Below are 27,957 nucleotides of genomic sequence, written 5' to 3'. Positions count from 1 at the left end.
CTTTGCGAAGATGTTTTCCGCAGCTTTGTGAAGAAGTTATTAACGAAAAACGCGGTCCAATCAGAGTGCGGCTGTAGCTAAGTATGGCGTTGACATTGGCCAAGCCGAAATCCGTCCGCTGTAGCCGTGCTCTGATTAGTCAAAGTCACGGAGAACATTGCCGTAAAGTTACATGAAATGACCTCAGCAATCACCCTTTTCAAAATTCGACGTTAAAGGCCAACAAGGAAATAAGAAATATTCGTATTGCGTTGACATGCTTGCACGCGGTATTATGATAGTCGTGATTTAATTCCACCGATACATGTCAACCCAAAGAGACATGGGATAATTTATGTTAGTTCTACGGCTAGTAATTTAAGCCGCTGCGTATCTAATTTTGTTAAGCATAAAGTTGATCGACTATTCGAATTTATCATTTGATACTTAAGTTAACAGCATCAATATATCATCCAATAGATGCCGACAACGCAATACCATTCATACCATTCATTCGTTTACCCATTCGTAGCTACAATTTAAAAATTCAATGTAAACTATTAAGTCATAAAAGAAATATGTTCATTGAATCTCCTACGAAAATCAGATAATGTGGTCCAGAATTAAAAGTCGGGCATTTTCATTTGATTTACAGAAAAACGAAAGGATGAGCCCACAGTAGTATCGCAACGGACGTAGACACCGATGTAGACAGCAGAAATCGCTCGTGACAGATCGTCAATTCTGTTCGAACTAACGTACAACAAATGTCAGAAAGGATAGAGCAGAGATGATCATTTTTATCTCAATTGAGACAAGACCATCCCCACCATAGCACCCACTGTCCCCTTTCAATAAGCGCCGTAACCGTGGGTTAACGAAGACGTGAGACACCAGCGAACGCGACGAAATTGCGCGCTGCATGAAAGAGAGGTTGGTGGGGGAAGCAGGCGTTTGAGGGGCCCCTGCCGTGCCCATCACTAGGATAGAGGGAGCTACTGCAAATTACTTGCTCCATAAAGATAAAATTTTCTGTGCTTGTCAGCTCGATTCGATGCGATGCGTGGTATCTTGAGAATATGAAAAAAGCAAGCGAAAAGACCTGCACTTAGATATGTAAAAACAAGTACAAAATCATTTGGAAATATAGTGAAGGATAAAGAATATGTCCCATTACATCTGCGTTCATCGATTGACAAGTCAAGGAAAGAGGAACACCCGTAATATCTAAAGCTACATAAGCACCCGTTGTATGTGACGCGCTTTGGTCGTCTTTGAAACAATTCGATGATGACCGAACCGATGATTCGATGAACAACCATTTTTGACCTCAGGCAAAAATTATTCGATCAAACAACTCGAGCGTGTGTCATTGTAATTACAGTGGAACCTCGATTAACCAGGGTCTTGATCAACCGTGGTCTTGAGTATCCGGAACTTGGTTATCCGGCGTAAAACTCATACGCGATATAATTTGTTTGTCTCCTCCTGCACCAGCCAGGTTTATTTTGTTTCTACGGCAAGTACGAGCAAGCGATGAGACACAACTTTCAGTCGTAGTGTAGTGATATTACGTAGACGACGAAACCGTTCGGTGTGAATTAAGTTAGAAAAATAAGTTGTACAAAGAAAAGAGTGGTTATTACGTTAGAAAAGAAAATTAAGCACTCCGAAAAATAGATTTCAGTGAATCGTTGAGATCAATTGCATTTGATTTGAAAACGTTACCGTGACAATGCACTTATTAATGCAAAATTAAAAGATATATAAATATAAATATGTATAAATTGTATAAACAATTATGTTTATTATGAAATAAACTTTTTATTGACTATATAAATTACGTTTTCAATTTTTCCTCCAGGTCTCGATTTATCCGGGCTCCTCCGGTCCCGGTGAAGTCGGTTAATCGTGGTCTCACTGTATTTGTATTTTCAATGAGGAAAATGTTTTTATTAACAATACAGGCAAACGGAATGATAAGACTCGCTATATAGCGCCTGTCTATCGCTGTATAGTATAAAGAAAATATTAATATAAAAGTGAATTTGCTTGTTTTTTTTATCATGTACAGAATGAGCAAATTAGACACTAAAAGGAAGGGTTTAATCATCTCCACGTATTCAGGACATTCTTTTGGTAATGTCTATGACCACCTTCATCATTAAAAATATTAAAAGTCAAAGACAAAGTGGCAAAATCAGTCACAGAATCTTCTGACGTTTCGTCATGCTCCTTAATTCTCCTTATAATTTTCACATAGACGGTTTGTTATTTTATATTTGTTAAAAAGACAAAAGCATCTAAAATATCATTAGATCTTATACCATACTTGTGTAATGTTTGTATACAGGGTGGTTCATTTATAGGTAGCCACCTAAATAGTCAGTTGTCATGGCATAAAAAACATTCTGTATGCAGTTTGACTGATATCTAAAATTTTATTTTTTTTTATACGTTGAGTGCCATGTTTTTTTTTTAAATTGGGTCGTTGAGTACCACGCCAATGCCCATAAATGTCACACAAAATCAAAACAACTTATTTAAAAGTAAATCTAAGTTTGTACTAAACACTATAGTTAAATACTAAAAACTAGTATTAGGTCTGAATAAGTACATGCTCTCATCATTATCGTGAAGCAATACATATACAATAGTTGTAAACATACAATAACGATTTTATCCATTTATGACGAAAATGGATAAGAGTGTAGTAGCGATAACGAAACTGTGAAATCGTTAAACGAATTTAAGCATGTTGCTACATTATTTTCGACTTATTAAAATAATCAATAGAAGAATATTATTCACATAACGCCTCTTTCACACAATTGAATTGGAAAGTTTTTATTTTGCATAAAGATCTGTAGACCATTAATAATACAAAAATAGAAAGAAAAAAGTTTATCATAAATTGACTTTCAAGTTTGGTAAGAAGATTGTGCCAGTCATGTATGATTAACGTGGCTCTAAAATTATTAATAGCGAAACTAATTGTTGAATTTTTTTGGTGAAACGTTTCCGTTTGATGGAAAATCAGTAATCGTGTATAGTATGTAGAATAAATGTACAAATACAGTCTGGTCACGATCGAGGAGCCAGCAGAACACAGCGTTTCCTCTCCAGGCAGAGTCGACGCTAATGCGATAGAACGTTCGTTCCCAGGGTTTTGACGCGATGCATTAGCACACGCAGTATGGGTGGCGTTAACGCACGGTGCGGTCGCGTACAACGAAACTCTGCTTTTTATTTACTCCATTGACAACGCCTCCGTTGCTAGAACTCGTGTGAAAACAACGAGACAAATGTTGGCAGTAGAAGCTCAGAAATCGGTAAAAAGATCGTCGAAGATGTCCGAACCGCGCAACTTTTGGACGGAATTCCCCCAGTTGCATAATTGTTAGAAACGTGCACGATGTTTTACGAAGTGGAAAATTTCGGACTGCGGGAATCGAAATAAGACTTTGATCCACTCGAACGCGAGGCGCACTTTGTCGCGGACGAACACGATATCGTGTCACCACGACAATGAAATTGTTTTATGAAGTTTCACAGTGTCGGATGCAACTGCGAAATCACAGCGATAGAAATATAGGAATACATCACGATTAATAACGGCTCAATCCAACGGTGGGTTGAATTCGAACTTGTTCTTGCTGTAATATAGTATAATATTTGTACGTTTGTTTCGCACGGGTTGCAGATCTCTCGCACTTGTGGTATATGTATACATACATATAGATACATGGCTCGTGCAGATAACATACACTTCGACAAATTGAACATGTTTTTATAGATGAAATCAATTTTTCCGTTGCCACGTGTTTCGTTAAGCGCTCTTCTGAAATAAGAATGTGTAGAAACATCCGCTGTCTAGTGACGGGAGAATTAAGTATTAGTGTGATCCAGGATATTGCGCAGCCATGTAGTCACTATATTTATTGTTATCGGTCTCCTTTGAAGTGAATAAGAAACCTTTTACAATACGCTATTAGAACGCTACAAATTCTATTGAAACGTATCTCGACGATCGAAATGTAAGATTTTTAAAAATAATACATCCTTTGGTATCCGCATATTTTTTTAGTCAAAAGTATAGAAACAAACAAAGACTTAGCTTTTCAATTATTTATGAAGTTTAGTAACTATATTTCTCGTACGATGAGGTTTCAATCATAAATTATTATCTTCAGTTTTGATAAATTTGAACACCAAAAATGGATTTCAAATGTACGTCTATAGTGTTAATGTTTTTAGTTGTATAATACAACAAACGAATTTTATTTTATTAAAATGTAACTCAACACATTACGTTCTGCAATATTTTCGTAGTTTCATTCCAGCTACAACTTTAAAAATTATCTTTGGCATGTATTAGCTTCGTTTTCAAACTGTGGTATCAAATCACTAGTCTACGGATTTTATGCATTTATGTTTCCAATGGATAGATCAAACACAAAACAGAGAAAGTATTAGGTTGTTCTTGATGTTGTTGCATATTACATGTCTGATTTTAGAATGCAAATGGTATAAAGCGTTTTGATCAAGAAATACCATTACAGTCTACAGCAGTCCCGTGCAGCAAGCTTCTGGCGGGCAAGGGCGCCGCCGATGCCCGCGGTCATAACTGAGGGCAATACGGCGGGCAATGAGACGTCAGCGGGAAAAATATTGTCATTCGTGTGGACAGCTTAAGTCTTGTTTATCGCACGCATTGCCGTTATTATTTATGACGTTCGGCCGATGTTCATTCTATCTCACTCATTGTTAGTCTCGGGATAATCTGCTGTCGATCGTCGTCGCTGCCTTCGACCAATAGTGACAATACGTCTAACGAACAAATGCAACGTTGCTCTAGGACACGTGGTTCTTTGCCCGTCAAGTCGCTTGTGCCCGCGGAAAACAAAATTCTCTGCCCGCACGAGCAATAGCTCAACGGGACTGGTCTACAGATTTATTGTACATCACATTGAGATACAGAGCTAATGTTAATTAAATTGGGGAAAAACAAAAGAAGTTCCTTCAAGAGAAAAAATGCTCTTTCCATTGTTTTTTTTTGCACAAGATTCTATGATCATTTTTTCGCTTTCTAGCGCCGGTTAAAGTTAAAAAAACCATTATTGCTTCAATGTAGTATAACTCGAACAAAAAAATTGCACAATGTTCGACAACTAGGTTTTTTGCACAGGGAAGCAGGTGCTTTCAAATGATGGTAACGCGATCTATGAAAAAAATTTATATCTCCCCATGTGATGTCTGGAAGTTGGACAAAATTTTTAATAATTGTCAAAGTCTTCTTTATAACGCTATACTTGTGTTAAAAAGCAACGTAGCTGAAAATTTGAAAAAGCATCTAAAAGTAGAGACTTCAAGCTTTCAAACGATTTTCTAACGATATCGATACAACTTGAAATTGAACCCTTCTCTCGGGTTCGTAGAGGTGGTCCTTTACTTTTTTGGGAGTGTAGTTTAATTGCATAGTAGGTAGTTCAAAATGTGCAGAACATTAATTTTCAATTCGTTTGAGCCGCGTTATTCGGAAATGTATAATTATATTTGGCGCGTATCGGGTTATCTCTTTGACGGCCATTACATACCCATTATTTCACTGAGCTGCGGACTGATAAATAATTACAGCATTGTAGTCATAATTGAACACTTCTTTGTTATAATAATAAACCGTACCGAGCACGAAATATGATTGGTATACAGTATCCATTGTTTTATAAACATGACGAAACTTGTTAGTTAGATTTCTCGGAATTTTCATAGCAATATGCGTTAATTTCACTAATTATAGGATAACAAATTTAAGACGGCCATTTGACCGGTCGTGTTACGGTTAGTCTTAACCGCATTCAATAATTGTATTTTGGTTGATTTAATCATTTTTACATGATTCGGATTTTGTAATGGAAATAAAATCTTATTCGCATAAAAAATTTATGATTTTTACACTGTATCAAAGTATTTAAAATATAGCTCAATGTAGGTAACATAAATCGTTTCTTTTAATCAATCAACGTAGCTTTATGACACAGTTGCATAGATCCCAAAAATATTTAATTTTTATTTTAAGAATTCTGTATTTCCATTATAGCATCTAAAATTTAGACGAAAATGAAAAGGCATACGTTGATTCTTGTAGAGTGTTTCTACCCTGACAAACTAGAAAGAAGTAAAAAAAAACTATTTTTGGATACATAGAATATACATACATAGAGTATACATAGAATTTACGTGTAGTGTCATATTACAAACAGTGAGAAAGACCGCTTTATAATTACAACACCGCTTACCGCTTTTACCGCTTTATGTATACAATATTCGATGTAGGAAAAATTCTGAAAGTGGACTTCTTAGGGAAAACCACAAATAACTTACCTCTACGAAACGATGACGCAAGCGGCAGTATGGCAAAAGACCGTTTATTGGAAAGATTTACACTAAAAAAAAAAAATATAAAACTTTTCCGATAACCACTACACTAAATAGTTTGGATATTGGGAAAAGCCAAAAAGTAGTCTGTTTTTCCGTAAGTATTATCACAAAAAAATTTTTTAATTTATCTATTTAAAAAAGTGTAAGATTGAAAAAAATGACAAAATATTTATATTTATTTACATATATTCATATTTACTCTTATTTTGATATTTTGTAATAATTAATTTTACTCTCTGTTGTGAACTTTTCCATTTCAAATTTCTGAAGAAAAAACGTTAAAACATAAGAACAGAAATTTAGAAATATATGTATTATATATTTGCGTATATTATACTTTTGCGTCACCCAGTTCACGTAGAGGTATACGCACGTGGTTCGGATTCTGTATTTCGAAAACTACATTCGAAAACTACTAAAAGCACAGTTCGGCTCTTCGATATTTTATTTTTAAAGGTTTCAACTTTGGAACTGGTATTGAAGACAGAAAAAGAATTCGCAATTTTTTTAAAATTTCGTAATGTCCATACGTCTCTTGGCTGGTAATTCTAGCATCGAAAGATTCATGGGAGAAGTAAATGATATAATTTCGTTTATTTGTCACGTTCTTGTCCAATTATAAACGGTAACTATACTCCGCGACAATACTATAAGACACTATACAATATCATACAGATTTGTGTTATGAAAAAGAATTTATTCTTCCCATATATACAGTGTCATTGTTTACTTCATGAAAAACATTTTTGGTAAACTATAATTTATAACTTCATTAAAATTGTTTCAATCAACTGCAAGATACGACTTAAATAGTTCCACTGTTTTGTATTCAATTTACCCATTTTTGTCATAAAGGCATAAAATCCGCAGTCTATTTACAATTATACAAATTATAACAATAAAACTAATAAAATAGAAAACACGTATTTTCAGCCGCGACAAAACTATAAGACATATACTGTCTTTTTTTCAAAAACTGAATACGAATACAGTATATTTTTATTATTCATTAACAGCGTGTACAGCGACTTCTATCTTTTATAACCTCCATCAATATTTTTTCTATTGATTTATGTTGTTTTTGTTTAACGCATATTTTTAATTTTTCTATATTAAGTGTTCTTTCTTCCAGAGTATACTTCCGTAGCTAGCATCCCTCAATAGTTTTCTAGAAGATTTAACCCTTATCGGACTCTACGACCACAGCGAAAAAGTACTGTTGTCACGTGAGAGGTGACTTACGACCGTCAAGAGTTAAAGTCGGGAAATCTTATGGGCCACTTTATTTTGCGTAAAGCAGCATTATCGTGTTGGAAAATAAACTTTGATTTGACTCTATTGTGTGCATATTTTTCCAGTTACTTTTGTTTTTATATGATATCCTGTTACCGTCTACGTATATCATATAACCATCGCCACATATTTATACATTTAAATTGTGATTTCTTCTTTTTTTTCAAAACATTAAAATAGTAATTTGAGTTATTATGTTTATTTAAGTTAAAGTGTTTTTCGTTAGAAAAAATTACTTTTTTCCCATATGATCTCTTTATTGTTCACAAAACTGTTCCAAGTTTAGTTTTTTTACATCGGCTTTTCTCTAATTTTTCTCTAAGAATGATGTCTGCCCTTTAAAATATACAAATTACTATTATTTCTAATATTGTATGTTTACTATTACATACGCTTTCAACCAAAACTGCCTTCTCCTACCGTAGTTAAGGTTAACTACTTAATATAGATCGTCTTATAGTTTTGTAGTGGTTAATATTAATAGGAAATGTTATCAGTTGTTCTTATCTAGCTTCGTAATTCTTAGAAATATTAATGACAACATGGTGTTGAAGAAGTAAACTATAACAAACAGTACACAAACAAAAAGAAATTCCTATTTGTAATACAGATTTGTACGAATTCGTACAATACAATTCGGACAACAGATGTGTCATAGTATTGCTGTGGGGTGTAATTGAGAATTGAATGAACAGAGGACAAAGTGCGTGGAACGGAGAACTGAACAAGAACAAACAAGCGCGGGCGAATTCAAATTAGAGGTTATGTTGTCCGCGAGACGGCGACTCCGTCGTAGTTGCAGACGGGATTGCAGTAGTCGCGCACGTGTATCCGCTGAGTAACGACGCCACGCGGTCCTCTCTCCATCTTCTTCTCTCCCTTCTACTTTGCCTCCTCTCCCCCCCTGCCCCTCTGTCTCTCTTGTTCTGTCTCTGTCTGCCTTTTTTCGTTTTCACACGTGCATATCACACGTTTGTACCTCGCGGCATGGTCGGAGTGAACCGTTCGCGTTCAGTAGTTTTTCGTCGGTGTACCGGTAAGCATCTCGTCGGCAGTAGTTGGGCTCGGACCGAGTAAACGCGAGAGGCGGCCAAAGAAGAGACACGCACACGATGCCGGACAAAGTCGCGCCAGCTGAGAAGCAGGTCTTCAGGACCTTCAAGTCTGACTCCGTATCCGATACCGTAAAATTGAAGAAGGAACTCGGATTATGGGACGGCGTGGCGATTATCGTCGGCATCATCGTTGGCGCCGGAATCTTCGTCGCGCCGAAAGGTGTTCTAATGAACAGCAACAGCGTGGGACAGGCGTTAATCATATGGATATTCTCTGGATTGCTGTCGCTGATCGGAGCCTTATGCTACGCGGAACTCGGTAAGCACGTTTAAAACCGACCGGTTCTTTTTTTCTCGAACGACTGAGCTCGATTTTAATTAGAATTTGCCATGTGGTCTAGTTCGCACGTGGAGCTCGAGTTGTGATCCGCGTTCGATGAATCCCCGCGCGTTGCGATTGCACTAACATTTCGAACAGATCGAAAAGCATTTTTCAAGAAACGTATTAGCCATTGAGAGTTCAGATTTGACAGGAAACTTATCCGCCGCAGCTTACCGGTGGCACAAAACATGTAAATAAAAGTATTAATAATTATCCTACGTTATTAATCGACTGCTTATTTATGCAAATTCATAATATTATATATTTTATTTCAGTGCTTTATTAAGTTTAAGGTATTAGACAAATTTTCTTATTTAGAAATATTATACCTAATATACAAACGCCACGGTCAATAATAATAGACTCAATCATAATTAAACTATAATCAAATAGAAACATTATAATATTTCTAGAAATTACTGTTTATTTGAACTGCAAATTTCCTGAAACACTGGCAAGTTTTAAAATAATAATGGTTATAACTAAACATTTTACTACTCTCTGAGTTTTTACATTTGATTAGCATTATTATTAGTACGATATTATGTTACGATACGAATGTTTACCGAATAATTTTTAATAAAATATATAGTATACTTTCGGACATTGTTATGTATTGCTGTACGTATAGATATGCTATTACCTTTTCAGTTTCTTACAAGGCGCGCGTGTATAGACAGACGTAGCAAGTCTTGCGTCATTTTCTTGGCTCGTGTCGCCAGGTGCAGCGCTTGCTTGGTTATTCGGGTCTTTGAAATTCGTACATCGATCTCGACGAAATTTTGAATAAAAATTTGAATGGAGCGTGTTCTTACATATCAAAATAAGATGAAAATTAGAAGTGATGATATTGTGACTGTGTCTTCACTTTGAAATTATTAAGAAATAAAAACTTGTATAATGTAAAACACAATGATCGTCGTCAATAATAGCACGTGTCGGTTAAGTCGGCTTGGACGCGTCCACGGTGTACCATGCGAGAGAAAAATTTTCTTTCTTTTTCTTTTAAGACTCCAGAATGTTATACAGGGTGTCCCACGCAACTTGTTTTTTTTTTTTATTATTTATACCACGCAACTTGTTCATCCTGAATAACTTTTAAAATATGCGTTGCACGAAAATGAATTGTATAGAAAAGTTGTACGGTTTGGAGGAATTTTTTTTGTAAGTGGAGCCGCTTCGAAGATTTCAAATTTACCTTCATTTTTTTAAAGGAATGACCTACTTTTTATATTGTAAGACAATACAGTATCAAATTCTCTGTAAAAATGAATTGGCCTTCATATGTTCTAAACCTAATAGTTAACGAAATATTATCGAAATAATGTTCAATACGTATCTGCTACTTAGAAGCAGAGTTGGGCAAAATTGTATTCGGATGACGGATAAGAGATAAAGACTAACGAATAAAATTTTATTCGACACTATCGAATAAATATCCAATCGAATAAAAATTTAAACAAATAAGATTTTATTCGAATAATGTATCCCAAACCATGCAACTTGCGCGGGACACCCTGCATATTAACCTTTCAGATGTTTGTACCGAATATGCTGGTCATAAAAATATGACAATTTATTGTTCCACGACGTGTATACTCATTATGGAGAAACAAAAATTACTTTTGCTATTTAAAGTAAAATATAGGTTAAACAAGTGAGATATTTATAATTTTAACATATTTCAGAATAATAATGAACTAAATATTAATAAACAAAACGATCAATTTAATATAAACAAGTGCAGCAACTAAGAAACAATGATATCAGTCTTTTCTCTGAGAACAAATTACATTCTCAATTTCCAATTTTTTCTTTTCCAACTACTTGTTTGTTTAAAATATTTTTACTTTCAAATATTGATTGTCTTTTTGTTTACGAGTTGATCAAATTTTTCATTCTGTAAACAATATTAATGAATCCTTAAGGAATAAAAATGTAAGTTTTGCAAAAAAATATGACTAGAAAAATTTGTTATTTTGTTAAAAGAGCCTAGCCGGTTAAAGGAGTCAAAAATGCCTTTCATCCGAGTTTGACCGAAAATGGCTCGTTCGACAGCTAGACAAGAAAGAATCCTTTCTACCAAGATTCAGTCCTATAACACGTCTGCAAAGGTAGTTAAGAGGAATAAACCAAGAATCACTTTTTGCCCCATTGTCCCCATTTAATCGCATCTAAGAATTTAAAAAAATGTGACTCATTAACATATACCACACATTCGAGAATTTTTTCGGATTTTTTATTCACAAACCCTTGTTGTAAAAAATTAAAAACAATAAAATACGGATTTCATATCGAAGTTCAAGACCAATCACTCTGGATAATAATTCAATAATAAGACATTGTCGTCAACACTAACTCCAATATTTTTCATATTTTTTCCTAAGATGTCATAGCTTAAAAAATAAAAACCAATTTTTTTTCGTCGTGTGTTTCAAAGTTAGCCCTGCATTTTTTTAATTCTTCCGAGAAACATTTCGAAGATTTTAAAAATTACTATAATGCAATAAACGAAACCGCTATATCGTACAAGTTGTACTTCCAACGTTCCAACAGCGATAAGGTGTTGGGGATTTTTGTCTACTAAATTAACAGTCACTCTTTGGTTTTACCTTTTGGTTATATTAATAACAAGTATACAACAAACGTTATAACACCTGCACTCTCTTACGTGGTCACATTCAATCTCATACAAAACCCGCGAACGACGCTTTCTCGATTCGCTTCTTTTTCCGTTCTTCAACCTCCTCACTCAGTACGCGACTGCGGAACACAAAACTGTTAATTCTTTAAGTAAAAATAGTAATTGTTTAGTATCCCAGTATGATATACTATTCGTCTGAAACTAAAAATTTAAAATGGTAATGTTTTTTCATGTAGGTGTAACCTGAACCTATTTTTAGTGAAAACTTTACTCAGTGAAAAAAGTATCAATTTTTAAGGACACTTTTTGTGTTTATTACATGATTAATGTAATTTAACGATATGGTATCATTTGTATTAAGGGTTATGTTACATAGAAGATATTTATGTAGATGTACAGTACAACCACAACAAGGCATAACTTTCTTGATTTTATAAGTTTTTAAATGTAATTTTGAAGAAGTATAATTTAACCAGCCAGTTGTGTCGATCTCTTTTCAGAGCACGCACCTATGTGTGTCGCGAGAATCAAGCGGTGCCGGATATAATCGTCATGACACAAAATACTGCCATTTCTCCATGACGGATATAGTCGTCAAACATAGCTGACTGGTTAAAAATATTTTCCCTTTAAATCTTCGAGGCTTATCGTCTAGGGTGGAGCGCATTTTATTTAAAATAAGATTAATAATCATTATAAATAATTAATTATTTAAAATACTTATTTTTATTTTAAAAATAGCATGAAAGATTCAGTTTTAGTTTGCGTTTCAATCAAATAAATCATTTTAATATAATATTCTATTTGCATGATTTTTTTATGTCAGTTACTTTGTTCAAATAACAATAAATAATTTCAGCTGAAGAAGAGTTTATTGAAGTAGTTGAATTAGTTATTAAATTTAGATACGGTCAATGGTAAAAGTTTAGATGCATTTACTTTTAAAATTGTTCCAGCTTTAAATTTAAGTACATAGTTTATTGGGAAGGCATTTGTATTGTGGTAAACGTAGCATTTTTGCAAAAGGAAGACCTTTCTGTAGGAGCAGATGATGGTAATATAGTGTTAAATGCATGTTGGGTAGTACAAATTATTTGAATTATTATGTGATAAAAAAAAAGAAATGATGATTTCAAATGACATGCAGCCAGAGAAGTTAATATGTATTATCTTAACGATTATTTTTCAAACAATTTATTTCAGTAGTATCCATCCTGCTACCGACTAACAGTAGAAACCATATTTCAGAATACATGATACTATTTGCCTAAATCTATTTTTCGATAACCACACTGTTAAATATACAGGGTGTCCCACATAAATGGGAACACCTAAATATCTTTCGAATTTACATATCTTGTTTCATTGAAAAACACGACATAACAAATTTTTTTCTTCACCATTATAAGTGCCCCCTGCAATAGTGTCACTTTGTCCGCTGAAGTTTTCTGATAGGACTGTAAATACGAAAGATATTTAGGTGTTCCCATTTATCCCATTTTCTGATAGGACTGTAAATACGAAAGATATTTAGGTGTTCCCATTCAACAATCTAAACCACAAAATACAACTAAATATTTTTTTATTTCAATCATAAAGTAAAACATTTCCATTTTAACAATCTGAAACACAAGGTAAAATACTTTATTTTAATAATCTGGTATAAAATAGAATACATTAATCTTACTTAAAGTATTCTATAAGTATATAAAGTATTGATCCTACAAGTAATGCAGTTTTTTCAATTTAGTTTTTGATCTAAAATTGAAGAGTTTTTATCGTCGAGTTATTAAAAGACATTAAAATACAAGTTGTAGGTAATGGTCGTAAAAGATATTCCTAATAAAGTTGAACGTGTTGTGTAATGTACTTATGACTGATCTGCGTATGACCACTCTAATATACGCAGCAGGTTCGTACTGCGATGTGTTGATGTCAGTTTGTTAGTGGGTTAGGGTATAAATGAATTATTCACGCACTTTAGCACACACAATGTAAATATATATTTAGATAAACGTGTATAATAAGGAACATCATCTATTGCCGCGTTCGCTTCGGATGGAACCCGTAAAGACAACTGAACACCGGCAGGTGTCGCTGCCACGATCAAGCCACTATCGATATATTTCCTAACAGTTGATAAACAATATAAACATACATACAATGTATCTTGCCACTAGGAAATAATTTATAAATGTATTAAATACAAACCATTATTTTCAGCGAAAATATTCCAAAACGAAATCCAAAAATTTTCACTGAACTTCAAATAAAATACTACTTTGAATACTTACACCAACAAATAAAATATATTATTTTCAAAATTGCACGCATACTTTCAAATAAGTGGGATTATTTGCAGTTTACTATTTAAAATACTATTTTACCCAGCTGTGAAGGTAAGATTATCCATGGTAGCAAAATGTACCACTGGAACTTTGGCTGGGCAGAATTTTTTACACTTTCTCTAGGGACTTATACGTATGAACCGTTGGTTGATTCTGAATGGGACAGGACGTCCTTATTCTTTTTGTTACAATAGTAACAAACTTTATAACATTACACGCCTTTTCAAGTTATAAAATACTTGTTTCAAAATAATGGACAATGTCAGTTTAATATATAACAGAAAAACTATGTGCATAAATGTAAACAAAACATGACTGACTTTGAACTTAGAAACCATTTAAATTACACAAAAAGGAATCCTCGTATCGTCACGGCTAAAGAAAGGTGGGTTTTCCTAAGTGCGTCTGGACGCAGCGTTTTGCGATCCTGAGGCCTTTTATACTCCATTCGTCAAACTTCGTCAGACGCGATCTAGTTTTCCCAAAGGTGAGTTTTCCTATGCGCGTCTGGAAGCATGCGTCTGCGTCTAGGCGCGTGCGTCGGAACGCATTTCTATTGTGGTCGTAGGTGCCTTTTTTTTCTCTTCTGTTCTTTAGTACGTAGTTGACTATCGAACGAAGAGTTTGTATGTAAAGAAAATTACTTTTGTTACTGCTTAAAGCAGAAGCAGAAGATGACGAGATTTTTTTAAGAATGTTGATGAAAGACGACGAACAAAAATAAAAAGTATATACAGGGTGTCCCGGGTTTTAATGGACAAACTTGGGGAGCATATCCTACAAGTGGAAATAAGAAAAAAATGTTATTTGAAGTTTGCTCAGAAATGCTTTAATGCAAAGTTATAAACAAATAAAGTTAGAATTGATGACAGTGAACATTGAAACATTGTTACTGAACATTGAAAGGTCGTCCTTTGGCGCAAATACAAGCTTGACATCGATTTTTTATGGAGCTTATTCTTCACATGAAGTAACTTCTGCACAAAATTCGTAGATAAAATGAATATCAGCGTATTCCTCATTTGAAAACACTCCAGGCATTTTTACCACGTATTCTTGATCTAACTGGTCGTTAACACTAACAGCAAATCATATCAAAATAGTAAACATGACATGAATAGACAAATAAGATAAACACGTTCGACCTTTCAATGTTCAGTAAAGTAAAATCCGCCGTCATCAATTCTAACTTTATTTGCTTATAACTTTGTAATAAAGCGTTTCTGAGCAAACTTCAAATAACATTTTTTTCTTATTTCCACTTATAGGATATGCTCCACAAGTTTGTCCATTAAAACCCGGGACACCCTGTATAAAGAACGAAATCGGGAGGGTTATGGCAACATAATAAAAAGCATACAAAAACATTTACTGAATGATGGAACAGCATTTAGAGAATTTTTTAGATTGAGTAATAAACAAGTGGATTTTGTTTTGTGCTATGTTGGCAATAATTTAAATAAACCGGTTTGTAGAGTCTAGCTTTCAACTCAAGAACGATTACTAGCGAGTCATAAACCTTTAGATACGACACAGGCCACAGGTTGCTTCGGAAGGTGCGTGACCACCCCTGGACTTAATGCATCTTGAGGCCTCTTTCTTGGGGTTAGTTTCGGCTAATATATTTTACAACTTAATTAATACCATGCATAGTACAAGGGAAATTGGTTTTTTCGAGCCCAAATTTTACGGAGATATTATTACACATAGCTTAACCCATTTGCATCATAAGGAAATATGAAAAGAAGGTCTTTATAACAAATTTTTTTTTAAATTATATTTAAGTACAAAAATGACGACAAGTAAAAGAACTTCATATTTCTGCATTATAAGAAAAAATAAATTGTGCGTATATACAAGGTGAGTCACCAAACGTTAGCACCTCAAATATCTTTGTTGTTTCTAAAGATACGTAAAATATGGTAAGGACAAAGTTGAATGGTACAATGGGGCTGACACGATGCAAAAAAAAATTTTGTTTTTATGTCATTTTTTTAGAGATATCAAGGTCACCTTGACTTTTTTAAATGGAACCACCCTTTTTTAAACACCTACAATGATAGTCCCTTTCATTAGGAATTCAGTGACTATAATTAGTCCAAGGTCATTCAAGGTCAAGGACAGAAAAAACGTATAAAACTAAAATATGGAAGCAGAATACCTGTATTTTATAAATGTTCGAAATGATGGCCGCCTGCGTCGATACATTGTTGTAAACGAGCTCTGAAGGAATGTTGAACTCTGATAAGTGTATCCGACGTAATATTCGTACATGCTGTGATGATACGGTGACGCATATCTTCAACTGTTGTTGGAGCATCCGTGTACACGGTCTCTTTTAGCAGACCCCATAAAAAGAAATCCAGTGGATTTAAATCAGGCGAACGTGCTGGCCATGAAACTGTTCCGCCTCGTACAATCCATCGGTTTGGATATCGAGAATCCAACGTTTCTCTTGCTACTCGTGCATAATGAGCAGGACAACCGTCATGTTGGTACCACATATCATAGCGATTTTGTAAAGGGACATCTTCTAACAAAATTGGCAGATCTTCTTGCAAAAATCGAGCGTATTTCTGTCCCGTCATCATTCCGTTAACGAAACATGGTCCAATTACTTTGTCGTTCAAAATACCACACCACACGTTTACGCTCCATTGTCTTTGATGATCAATTTCTCGCAGCCAGTGCGGATTATCCACAGACCAATAATGGGCGTTCCGTAGATTAATTGAGCCATGATTAGAGAATATTGCTTCGTCCGTAAACAAGACATTAGAAAAAAATGAATGATTTTGAAGCAATCCCCATTGACAAAAGTTAATTCTATTTTGAAAATCATTCCCGTGCAATTCTTGATGGAGCGATATGTGGAACGGATGATATTTATGTCGGGCCAGAATTCGTATTACGCTACTTTGACTTATGCCTGCTTCCCGGGCAATTTTTCTCGTACTCACGTGAGGATTGACAGCTATAGCTGCTAAAATATTAATTCCATTGTCTTCATTAGTCGTGGGATTCTTCCGTTTGTGCTGTCTTGCATGTACACTTCCAGTACTTCGAAACAACCTGTACGTATTAATGAAAGTCCGTCTAGAAGGAGTGTTTCGCTCGGGGTACCTTTCTTCATAAAGTAGTCGGGCCTCCACTGCATTTTTTCTACATTCACTGTGTGTCATATCACACTTTTCAGTCATCGAATATAACATAGCGGAATCGCGTTTGGAAACATACTGATAGTAAATAAGAATGATGAATAACATTGAAGGACCTTAGTATGTTTACTTTAACTACGACCATAGTATGTTTACTATTTCCTACAAGTCTCAACCGTGATAAACGTATTCTGCTTCCATATTTTAGTTTTATACGTTTTTTCTGTCCTTGACCTTGAATGACCTTGGACTAATTATAGTCACTGAATTCCCAATGAAAGGGACTATCATTGTAGGTGTTTAAAACAGGGTGGTTCCATTTAAAAAAGTCAAGGTGACCTTGATATCTCCAAAAAAATGACATAAAAACAAAATTTTTGTTTGCATCGTGTCAGCCCCATTGTACCATTCAACTTTGTCCTTACCATATTTTACATATCTTTAGAAACAACAAAGATATTTGAGGTGCTAACGTTTGGTGACTCACCCTGTATACGCTCCGGTGATAGTGACCAGGAAAATTGAGCGTATATATACGCTAATGATGCAAATGGGCTAAACTATTAACAGCCAAAAATAATTTTTCAAAAAAGTTGTTTAAGATTAAGTAATATGGAACAGAGTTGGGCAAAAATTTATTTTAAAATTTCGAATACAAATAAATGAAATCTATTTTTTATTCGAACTCGTTTCTCTCGGATACATATTCACCACAGTCTATCCGTCGGATACTTTTCACGATTTTCATTTGTCGTCCGTGGGTCATCCGAATTGCGGAGCAACGGCTATGCGTATCCGACGCCTCTAGCGGCGAGATTTTTTATTTGAGAGAATGTATCCGAAGATACAGCTGATGAGTTGCAAAGTATCTTTGATTTTTATTCGATAGTTTTTAGCAGCGCCCCCATGTATTCGACGGTCAATTTCGGCAGATACTCGCAACTCAGAATGTATCTTTGATTTTCGACGTACGATTTTTGCGTGGACCTGAGATTTATTCGGATGGTCGATGTAGGGAAGATGATTTATTCGATTTTTTATTCGAGACGAGCATGAGGAATAAATGAAAATCAAATGTATCTTTTATTCTAAATTGTATTCGAAGTTCGGATAAAAGACCGAGCGACGTTGCCAAGTCATAATACTTACGTTGTAATATGCAAGTACGTACTATGGTATAGTGACTCCCATTAATATTCAAACACTATTTATTAATTAAACGATTGTTTAAACCAATGAATTTGTATTATTTAAACGAATTTTTAAACACATACATGTTCATTATTTAAACGATTGTTTAAGCAAATAGATTTGTATTATTTAAACAGATGTTTACATAGGTAAATGTTTATTATTTAAATGACTGTTTAATAAATGAATTTTTATTATTTAATCAGATCTTTCAACCGATACATTTTTATTACTTAAACGATTGTTTAAACAAATAAATTTTTATTATTGAAACAAATGTTTAAACCAATACATTTTTATTATTTAAACAATTGTTTAAACAAATAAAATTTTATTATTTAAACAAATACATTTTTATTACTTAAACGGTTGTTTAAACAAATCAATTTTTATTATTTAAACAATTGTTTAAACAAATAAATTTTTATTATTGGAACAAATGTTTAAACTAATACATTTTTATTACTTACACGGTTGTTTAAACAAATAAATTTTTATTATTGAAACAAATGTTTAAACCAATACATTTTTATTATTTAAACAATTGTTTAAACAAATAAATTTTTATTATTGAAACAAATGTTTAAACCAGTACATTTTTATTACTTAAAATATTGTTTAAACAAACACATTTTTATTACTTAAACAATTTACGTCACCTTTTGCAATGAGTAAAAGTCTTTATAATAAAAGGAAATGTCATTGGGTTTCACCATCGGTACTCTGCTGGATATTAAGGTATTAAGACAATTTTATAAAGAACTCTTTAGATTATGTATTATGTACAGGTATACGTACATAGGCATTGCATGCTATAGCATTTTTCTGTCTACGGTTCTGAATTACCGACTCTGTAGAACATGCAGAAATTTAGAATCAAAGACATCGATGATTTAAATTATCTGGAACAGTACTAAATAAATAACAAGTTAACCATTGAAACAATGAATTAAAAAATTATTACTGAAAATATATATTTATGACGACAATTATCAGTGGATAGGCATAATTTTTTAACGAAGTTTACTGCAAATTTCATGCTGATATCTCTTACGGTTCAACATTTATTGTAAAATGTCACGAAATTTCTCGACCCAGCACAGTGTCCGGCCGTCCAAGGCTGTGTATCGCGATGCAGCATTCGCTTCAGATAATTTTAATTTCGTTAATTTTAAAATGTTCATCTTTTTAAAAAACAGGTCTGTAAAGAGGACACTTGGGGCTATATCCTCATTTTTTTACAAATTTTTAAAAAGTTCCCTTCTATGAGAAGATTGCATTTGTTGAAAACAACGCACACCTTCGGCCAAAAAGAAAGTAACACATGTTTCGTTCTTCTACTCTCGGAATCATTCGGCAGGGATCGACGTCTGTCGTTGCACACATATACATATGTATATCGTCGCCTGTGATTGCACATATATATGCATATATTTGTAGCCGCTTCGACTGCGGCGAACGTAGATAGAAAAGGACAGCATGCAAACACGGCCGCGTGGCCGAAGGCGCTAGAAAAAGGCAGCACAACCCGATGATATTATTATTCGATTTGTACCGTGTTTGGGCTTATTTTGTTCAGGAAAACATTTTCAATCGGTAGGTAATGATATCATTATGGTAACGTTAATAAGAAATAATATTAGGTATAGTTGGTAAACGCCAATACGCTACTGGTTACAATGTTGCCTCTGATACTGAATCACGACCATATGGAGCGTCGCGTCATGTGCCGCCTGGAGACAACAATGTAAGCGTTTCACCATCACTTATTAATAACAATAAAATGTGTGTTACAATTCATAATTCTGCCATGGGAACATTATTAATCGATTGCAAATAGTTTGCTGATGAAAACAAGTCTAAACACGTCACAAATCTGATAAGTTGGACGGTGCCAGTATTGAAACGTTTCCTTCGAAGTTTATCAACGAATTTTATTTCACTAGCTGACCGTTCCATTTCGATAGAGTCCGCTGCCGTACCAGAGCATGTTCTACAGAGTCGGTAATTCAGAACCGTAGACAGAAAAATGCCATAGCATGCAATGCCTACATATGCACGTGTACCTGTACATAATACATAATCTAAAGAGTTCTTTATAAAATTGTCTTAATAACTTAACATCCAGCAGAGTATCAATGGTGAAACCCAATGACATTTCCTTTTCTTATAAAGAGTTTTACTCACTGCAAAACGTGACGTAAATTGTTTAAGTAATAAAAATGTGTTTGTTTAAACAATATTTTAAGTAATAAAAATGTACTGGTTTAATCATTTGTTTCAATAATACAAATGTACTGGTTCAAACATTTGTTTTAATAATAAAAATTTATTTGTTTAAACAATCGTTTAAATAATAAAAATTTAATTGTGAAAACGAGCGTTTAACTAGTAAAAATGTACTGGTGCAAACATTTGTTTCAATAAAAATTTATTTGTTTAAACGATTGTTTAAATAATAAAAATTTATTTGTGTAAACTAGCGTGTAACTAGTAAAAATGTACTGGTGCAAACATTTGTTTCAATAATAAACATTTATTTGTTTAAACAATTGTTTAAATAATACAAATTTATTTGTGTAAGCTAGCGTTTAACTAGTAAAAATGTACTGGTGTAAACATTTGTTTCAATAACAAAAATTCATTTGTTTAAACAATTGTTTAAATAATAAAAATTTATTTATGTAAACAAGCGTTAAAAGTTTAAACGATAAAAAGTGTTCGATTAGTAATGGTAGTCACTGTACCGTGGTACGTATTTACGTATTATGGCTTGGCAACGTTGGATAAAAAAGTCGGCCATCCGAACATCGAATACAATTTCGAATAAAAGATACATTTCATTTTCATCTCTGCCAAATACTCGTCCCGAATAAATCCTCAAATAAATCGTCTGGCCACATCGAGCTTCGGATATCGAATAAAAGTTACGAATAAATTTCGCCGCGACATCTGCCTTCGAATACATTCTGAAATTAATTTTTATTCAACGCCTAAAATCGTTCGGATGGTCGGCGGACGCCGAGTATCTACAAATAAATCCGTCGAATACATGGGGGCGTTGCAATCGACCATCCGAATAAATCCTGAACATAGCCAGAAAATCATCCGGAGGCACGTCGAATACAAATCTCGAAACCAGACGCTCGTCGAATAAAGATACAAATAACTTCTCGCGATTCATCCGACTTCGAATAGAAACAAAAGAACAGAGAATTTGTATCCGAAGGCCGTTCAAATAAATTTTTCATCGGATACTGCCCAACTCTGATATGGAATCATAGGAAATCTTTGCTTTTCGCTCATTTTTTATTTATGGAAGCATATCTAAAATCTGTTAAGAGACCTTGGTCTGGCACTGATCGTTTTGGCCAGGTGTACTGTAGAACTTTATGTAAATAATCTCTGCTTGCTTCGGCCACTCTTGGCCACGTTTTAAGTTTAAAATATCAACTTTCAGAATTTTCAAGAATGAATCGCGCGGAAGTTACGGTTATTGATGTTTTAGGTGAAATTTTTAAGGGATATGTCTTATATATTATATAAAAAAATATTTCCATTATAACCATTTTTTTATGTTAAATAAAGAACGTTTTCGTTCACTTAACCACTGTCGCAAAAACGCAACAGGCATTTTTCTGACAGTGGTTCAATGAGCGTTATTAAAATAATTTAAGCAACCTAAGAAAAATTGTTATTAAATTTTTTTATTTAAACAATAAATCATATGCATTTCCTTAAACAATAAATCATATATCTGTAAAGGTATGGGGAATTTTGAACTAAATCTCCCAACGCGTTCGATCTTGGTAGGAAGGTTTTTAGTAGAGTTCTAAGATACAGCGGTGTGCTTTTTCGGCCTAGACTATGACTCGACTAGATTCGGATCTTATTCTGACTCAACGAAATCTTGGCTCGACTCAGACTCTAACGCTCGCCTTCAAGCTTACGAAGCTTTTTAACTGTCCCCAAATCGTCCTAATTGGCCGGGGCTGGATTAGCCTTTTTAGCCAATCCGACACTTCTTCGGGGACTCCTTGCGCCCTTGACGCGCTTTCTCTAAAAGTGGGGGGACCTCGTAAATTTGGTAAAGCAGCGGGATTTTCTACGGGCTCGCGGTGCATGACGTGGCCGGCTGTCGCCTGCCTGCCTAGCTTCCGGGTCCGTTCGGAAAACTCAAGGTTTATGGTACCTGCACGAGCTGTTGAGGCCAAAGGTAAAAATCTAATGGCCAATACGTGCCATAACAAAAACTGCTAAGACGAGTCACAGCTTTCTCAAAAACAACTGTGGGATAACGGGTTCTATAAACTAGCTCAGCCATTTGCACGCCAAATGTTGATAATTGTACGTGCCGATGGCCGCTGCATATCCTTTAAAAATATCACCTAAAACCAGGTTTTTTACAGAGAGAAACAATCATAGAGTGCGGTCACATTTTTCCAAAATTTGTCAAAATTTTTCTAGAAAAATGTTTCCACATTTTTAATATTTTTGATAAATTATTTCAAAAGAACAATCTGTCTCTATGAAGATTCAAATAACAAAAATGTTTCTATTCTTAATGATATAAATTGTTTCGTAATTTTCGTAAAAACTCATTTTCATAGGTTTCTTAGTTCAGCCATTATAATTCAATGGAAAAGATGTTGACACCTTATTTTACATGTCTGTAAAACCAACAATTTTTAAGATTTCGAAAAATCCTTTGAGATATGTTCATATAGCAGTATAGAGTACAACATATCCAAATTGAAACAAAATCCGAAACAGTAATCTGAAAAGTATTTTGAAACAGTGGGTCGCAAAACGCGTGCGTCTGCGTCTCGACGGTTTCGGAAGCAGTGGGCCCAAAACGTGTGCGTCTCCGTCCGGGGCAATATTAGGAGGTCCCGAAGCGTAGGTATAAATGGAAACGTGCGCGTCGAGCGCCTACAGCAAATCGACCGACGCACGTGTTTGAGTTCGAACGATCCTCTTTCCTCTTCCTTCTCAAGCGGAAAAGAAAAACGCACAGCAGGGAGTTACGACGAACGGAGTTTGGATCACAAAACGCTGCGTCCAGACGCAGCTAGGAAAACCCACCTTTAGGTGGACACTCTCTGTAGTAGCTTTCTGGATGTGACATCAGTTCTGCGTAACAATTTTTTATTGAGCTTCAAGGTCGAGAGAAAAGAAGGTTAAAGTACGTGTTTATGACTTGTAATAAGAAAGAAGATATTGATTCATAACTATGGAGAAAAATTTGATTTCGTGATTTCGTAATATTTTGAAACACTTCAATGTGTGTCATTTGCACTTATTGATCGAGTACGTAAATGGAGAGCATTGTGAACATTACTTGCATTAAAAATCATTTATGGAAAAGATGTCAGTAACTATTCATTTTTCACTCCATACATGTATCCTTATAGTTTTTTTTATTCAGGTTTCGATTCTCTCTCCAACCACAAGATTAAAATTTACCCTTTACAATAAAAGAAAACTGAACGTGACTTTTATATCTCGATAAAAATGCAATATAGAAAACATCAAATTACTGCATTGTCTGCTACTATTAAAACCATACAACTTTCGTTTCAGCCATTTTTTCATATACCAAATACTTTACATGTAATTTCGGTGGCACACATAGCTGAATCACCCTTATAATACTTAATATATCAATCGATGCAGTATTAAGTTGTTTTCGCCCGAACGCTATTACTTTAAGAGGTCTCTATTTTGTTCTAAAAAAGAATCGCATGCACATTTATACACACACGCTGAGTGTCAATGCGCGTTTCAACTGCAATTATCCTGTTCGTAAGTGTTTATTGCATCACGTACCCTTACAGTGTGATTATCCTGTTGGTAAATGTCAATGTGAATTGCATGTCTTAAGTTATCCCGTTCATGATTGTTAACACCAAACTTTACGAATTGAGCACAAACGGAATCGTGATAAAATTTTCAATTATATCTGATTTATGAAGCGTATATTAAACTATATTAGCACATGGTATTTGTACATTTGAAACTGATTGATATTTCTTTAATCTTTATGACACTCATTTTCCATTTGCGTTTGCAATTATTCTTGAATTTCTGTTGACAAATTGCAAAACCGTCATTCCTATTTTCGGATAATTTTACAATAATTTTTACTTGCAGTATAGAAGCATATTTTTTGAAGGCCTCGAAAGCAATATGCAAAGTACTTACTTGTACAATTACCCACGTTCAATTTTTTTGTAATTTTAAACGTTAGACAGTTAGTATGATACATTTATAAGAATTGGCCGTACACTTTAGTTGCTTATTGTTAGCTTATTGTTGTTAAAGTAATGCAATTGCAAGCGTTTCAATCGAGTAGTGTTCAGCGCCGAGATTTTCACATTGATTATGTGAAACACATTGGCACGTTGGTTTTTATTGACACTGAAGTATTTGGTAGTGAGCATGAGAAAACGAAATTTATCATATCAGAGGAGAGATTTCATAGATTTACATAACTGAAATTAATGAGTGATCGCCTCGATTAATGATCAGTCACGTTAATTAGTGAAAATATCATATATCATTTTACATTTCTTTTTTCAATTTCAGACGTTTTAATGCTATTGCCTTCATGTATCAAGTGTTCAACTTTTTCAGGTATTTCCCATTTTTTGTTTGAGAATCAATATTCATTTTCTTAATACTAAAATATTCTGGGATTAATAAATTTTTCTAATTCGACATTTTTCTACCTCATTCAATTTGCATTTTCGTTATAAGAGTTTTTATATGTATATGTAGGTATCAAGAAATAAATCTTAGAAAATACATATCGCCGATGCTAAAATCTCCCGGAATTGAAACTGCTTTATTATTATTTTTTAATATATTTTTTTGTACATGAAAAAATTTCCTCAGAAAACTAGGTATGTTGCGTTAAGTAGTTTCTCAGTGAAGAATATTGTGAAATATATATACAGGGTGAGTCACCTAACGTTTGCATCTCAAATATCTTTGTTGTTTCTAAAAATACGCAAAATATGGTAAGGACAAAGTTGAATGGTACAATAGGGCTGACACGATGCCAAAAAAATGTTGTTTTTATGTCATTTTTTTCAGAGATATCAAGGTCACCATGACTTTTTAAATGGAACCACCCTTTTTTAAACACCTACAATGATAGTCCCTTTCATTAGGAATTGAACGATAATGATTATTCCAAGGTCATTCAAGGTCACAGACAGAGAAAACGTATAAGATTTAGAATACGAAAGCAGAATACGTTTATCACGGTTGAGACTTCCAAACGCGATTCTGCTATGTCTTATTCAATGACTGGAAAGTGTGATATGATCACGATTTACTGTGAATTACCCGATTACTTTATGAAGAAAGGTACCCCGAGCGAAACACTCCTTCTAGACAGACTTTCATTAATACGTACAGGTTGTTTCGACGTACTGGAAGTGTACATGCAAGACAGCACAAACGGAAGAATCCCACGACTAATGAAGACAATGGAATTAATATTTTAGCAGCTATAGCTGTCAATCCTCACGTGAGTACGAGAAAAATTGCCCGGGAAGCAGGCATAAGTCAAAGTAGCGTAATACGAATTCTGGCCCGACATAAATATCATCCGTTCCACATATCGCTCCATCAAGAATTGCACGGGAATGATTTTCAAAATAGAATTAACTTTTGTCAATGGGGATTGCTTCAAAATCATTCATTTTTTTCTAATGTCTTGTTTACGGACGAAGCAATATTCTCTAATCATGGCTCAATTAATCTACGGAACGCCCATTATTGGTCTGTGGATAATCCGCACTGGCTGCGAGAAATTGATCATCAAAGACAATGGAGCGTAAACGTGTGGTGTGGTATTTTGAACGACAAAGTAATTGGACCATGTTTCGTTAACGGAATGATGACGGGACAGAAATACGCTCGATTTTTGCAAGAAGATCTGCCAATTTTGTTAGAAGATGTCCCTTTACAAAATCGCTATGATATGTGGTACCAACATGATGGTTGTCCTGCTCATTATGCACGAGTAGCAAGAGAAACGTTGGATTCTCGATATCCAAACCGATGGATTGTACGAGGCGGAACAGTTTCATGGCCAGCACGTTCGCCTGATTTAAATCCACTGGATTTCTTTTTATGGGGTCTGCTAAAAGAGACCGTGTACACGGATGCTCCAACAACAGTTGAAGATATGCGTCACCGTATCATCACAGCATGTACGAATATTACGTCGGATACACTTATCAGAGTTCAACATTCCTTCAGAGCTCGTTTACAACAATGTATCGACGTAGACGGCCATCATTTCGAACATTTATAAAATACAGGTATTCTGCTTCCATATTTTAGTTTTATACGTTTTTTCTGTCCTTGACCTTGAATGACCTTGGACTAATTATAGTCACTGAATTCCTAATGAAAGGGACTATCATTGTAGGCGTTTAAAACAGGGTGGATCCATTTAAAAAAGTCAAGGTGACCTTGATATCTCCAAAAAAAATGACATAAAAACAAAATTTTTTTTTTGCATCGTGTCAGCCCCATTGTACCATGTAATTTTGTCCTTACCATATTTTACGTATCTTTAGAAACAACAAAGATATTTGAGGTGCAAACGTTAGGTGACTCACCCTGTATATTACACTGTGCAACACCAAAATTATTTTGCAATACCTGTTGGGTGATTCCTATACACTTTGTCATTCTAAAACCAAATCCGAAAGCAGAATTGCTCTATCACGCAACGTTTTCCAAAAATATTGGTTTTTGTAAAACTGCATGATTTTGATGAAAAAGAACGTGTTACACAAAAACTAAACACGCGAGAAAGTTCAAGTTTGAGTCAAAAGATAGAGGGGACATTCCTCTACATATCCATATATGTAGCTAATTATATTTTTATGTACTTCCTAATAGTTGTAAATGGTTGTTAAAGTTTGAAAATTTGCCGACGCAAGTACTTTGTACGCTCTATTTTTGTATTTATGCAAAAAATCCTTTATCTAGCAGGAATTTACTATAAATGGACTTACCGGTGGAGGAGGAAGTCTCCACCTCAAGTCAATAAGGGAGAGTTTCCAAAATGCGCGATTTACATAATGGTTCGTATATGGCAAGTGCAGCGGAGGATTTATGACCCCTTGGCCGCCGCTTGTAGTTGGCCATAAGGCCCGCTGTGTCCGAATCCGGGACCCTCAAGTACCTCGCGGACGGTACACGGAGTGAGGGCCGCACGGATTGACTTATGGCCACTTTTCCAATGCCATCAGCTCTAATTCTCAAGTGAATTAGCATTCTTCGTGATTAGTCGAAGGACGGACCAAAATCGAAAAAAGGCTTTTCGTTACAATCAAAATCGTTAAAATCAATGTGTTTTAGGGCGAAGGAACGTGCTCCGCGCAGCTGTGGCATCCTCGATTGCGTCACGGCCGGAAATGCGAGGACTCACATTAATAAT

General features: G+C 34.6%; 2 protein-coding genes across 2 annotated transcripts in view; one reads left to right on the top strand and one right to left on the bottom strand.

The window, feature by feature from the left end:
* Rab3gap1 (RAB3 GTPase activating protein subunit 1) overlaps window positions 1–3,152 on the bottom strand; it is a 107,650-nt gene extending 104,498 nt beyond the window's left edge. Inside the window, exon 1 of the mRNA XM_076786172.1 lies at window positions 3,051–3,152. The gene's annotated coding sequence lies outside the window, so the exon portion shown is untranslated. The remainder of the gene's footprint in view (window positions 1–3,050) is intronic.
* A 407-nt stretch (window positions 3,153–3,559) lies between these two features.
* Mnd (L-type amino acid transporter minidiscs) overlaps window positions 3,560–27,957 on the top strand; it is a 354,849-nt gene continuing 330,451 nt past the window's right edge. The window contains exons 1-2 of the mRNA XM_076786178.1: window positions 3,560–3,609; window positions 8,411–9,087. Of these exons, the coding sequence (XP_076642293.1) occupies window positions 8,826–9,087 (262 nt within the window). The 5' untranslated portion in view covers window positions 3,560–3,609; window positions 8,411–8,825. The remainder of the gene's footprint in view (window positions 3,610–8,410; window positions 9,088–27,957) is intronic.

The sequence above is a fragment of the Halictus rubicundus genome, chromosome 4 (genome assembly GCF_050948215.1).
Source record: "Halictus rubicundus isolate RS-2024b chromosome 4, iyHalRubi1_principal, whole genome shotgun sequence".
In the NCBI taxonomy this organism is placed as follows: Eukaryota; Metazoa; Arthropoda; class Insecta; order Hymenoptera; family Halictidae; genus Halictus; species Halictus rubicundus.
Note: the sequence above shows the minus strand (reverse complement) of the source record. Positions and strands in the feature narration are given on the sequence as shown.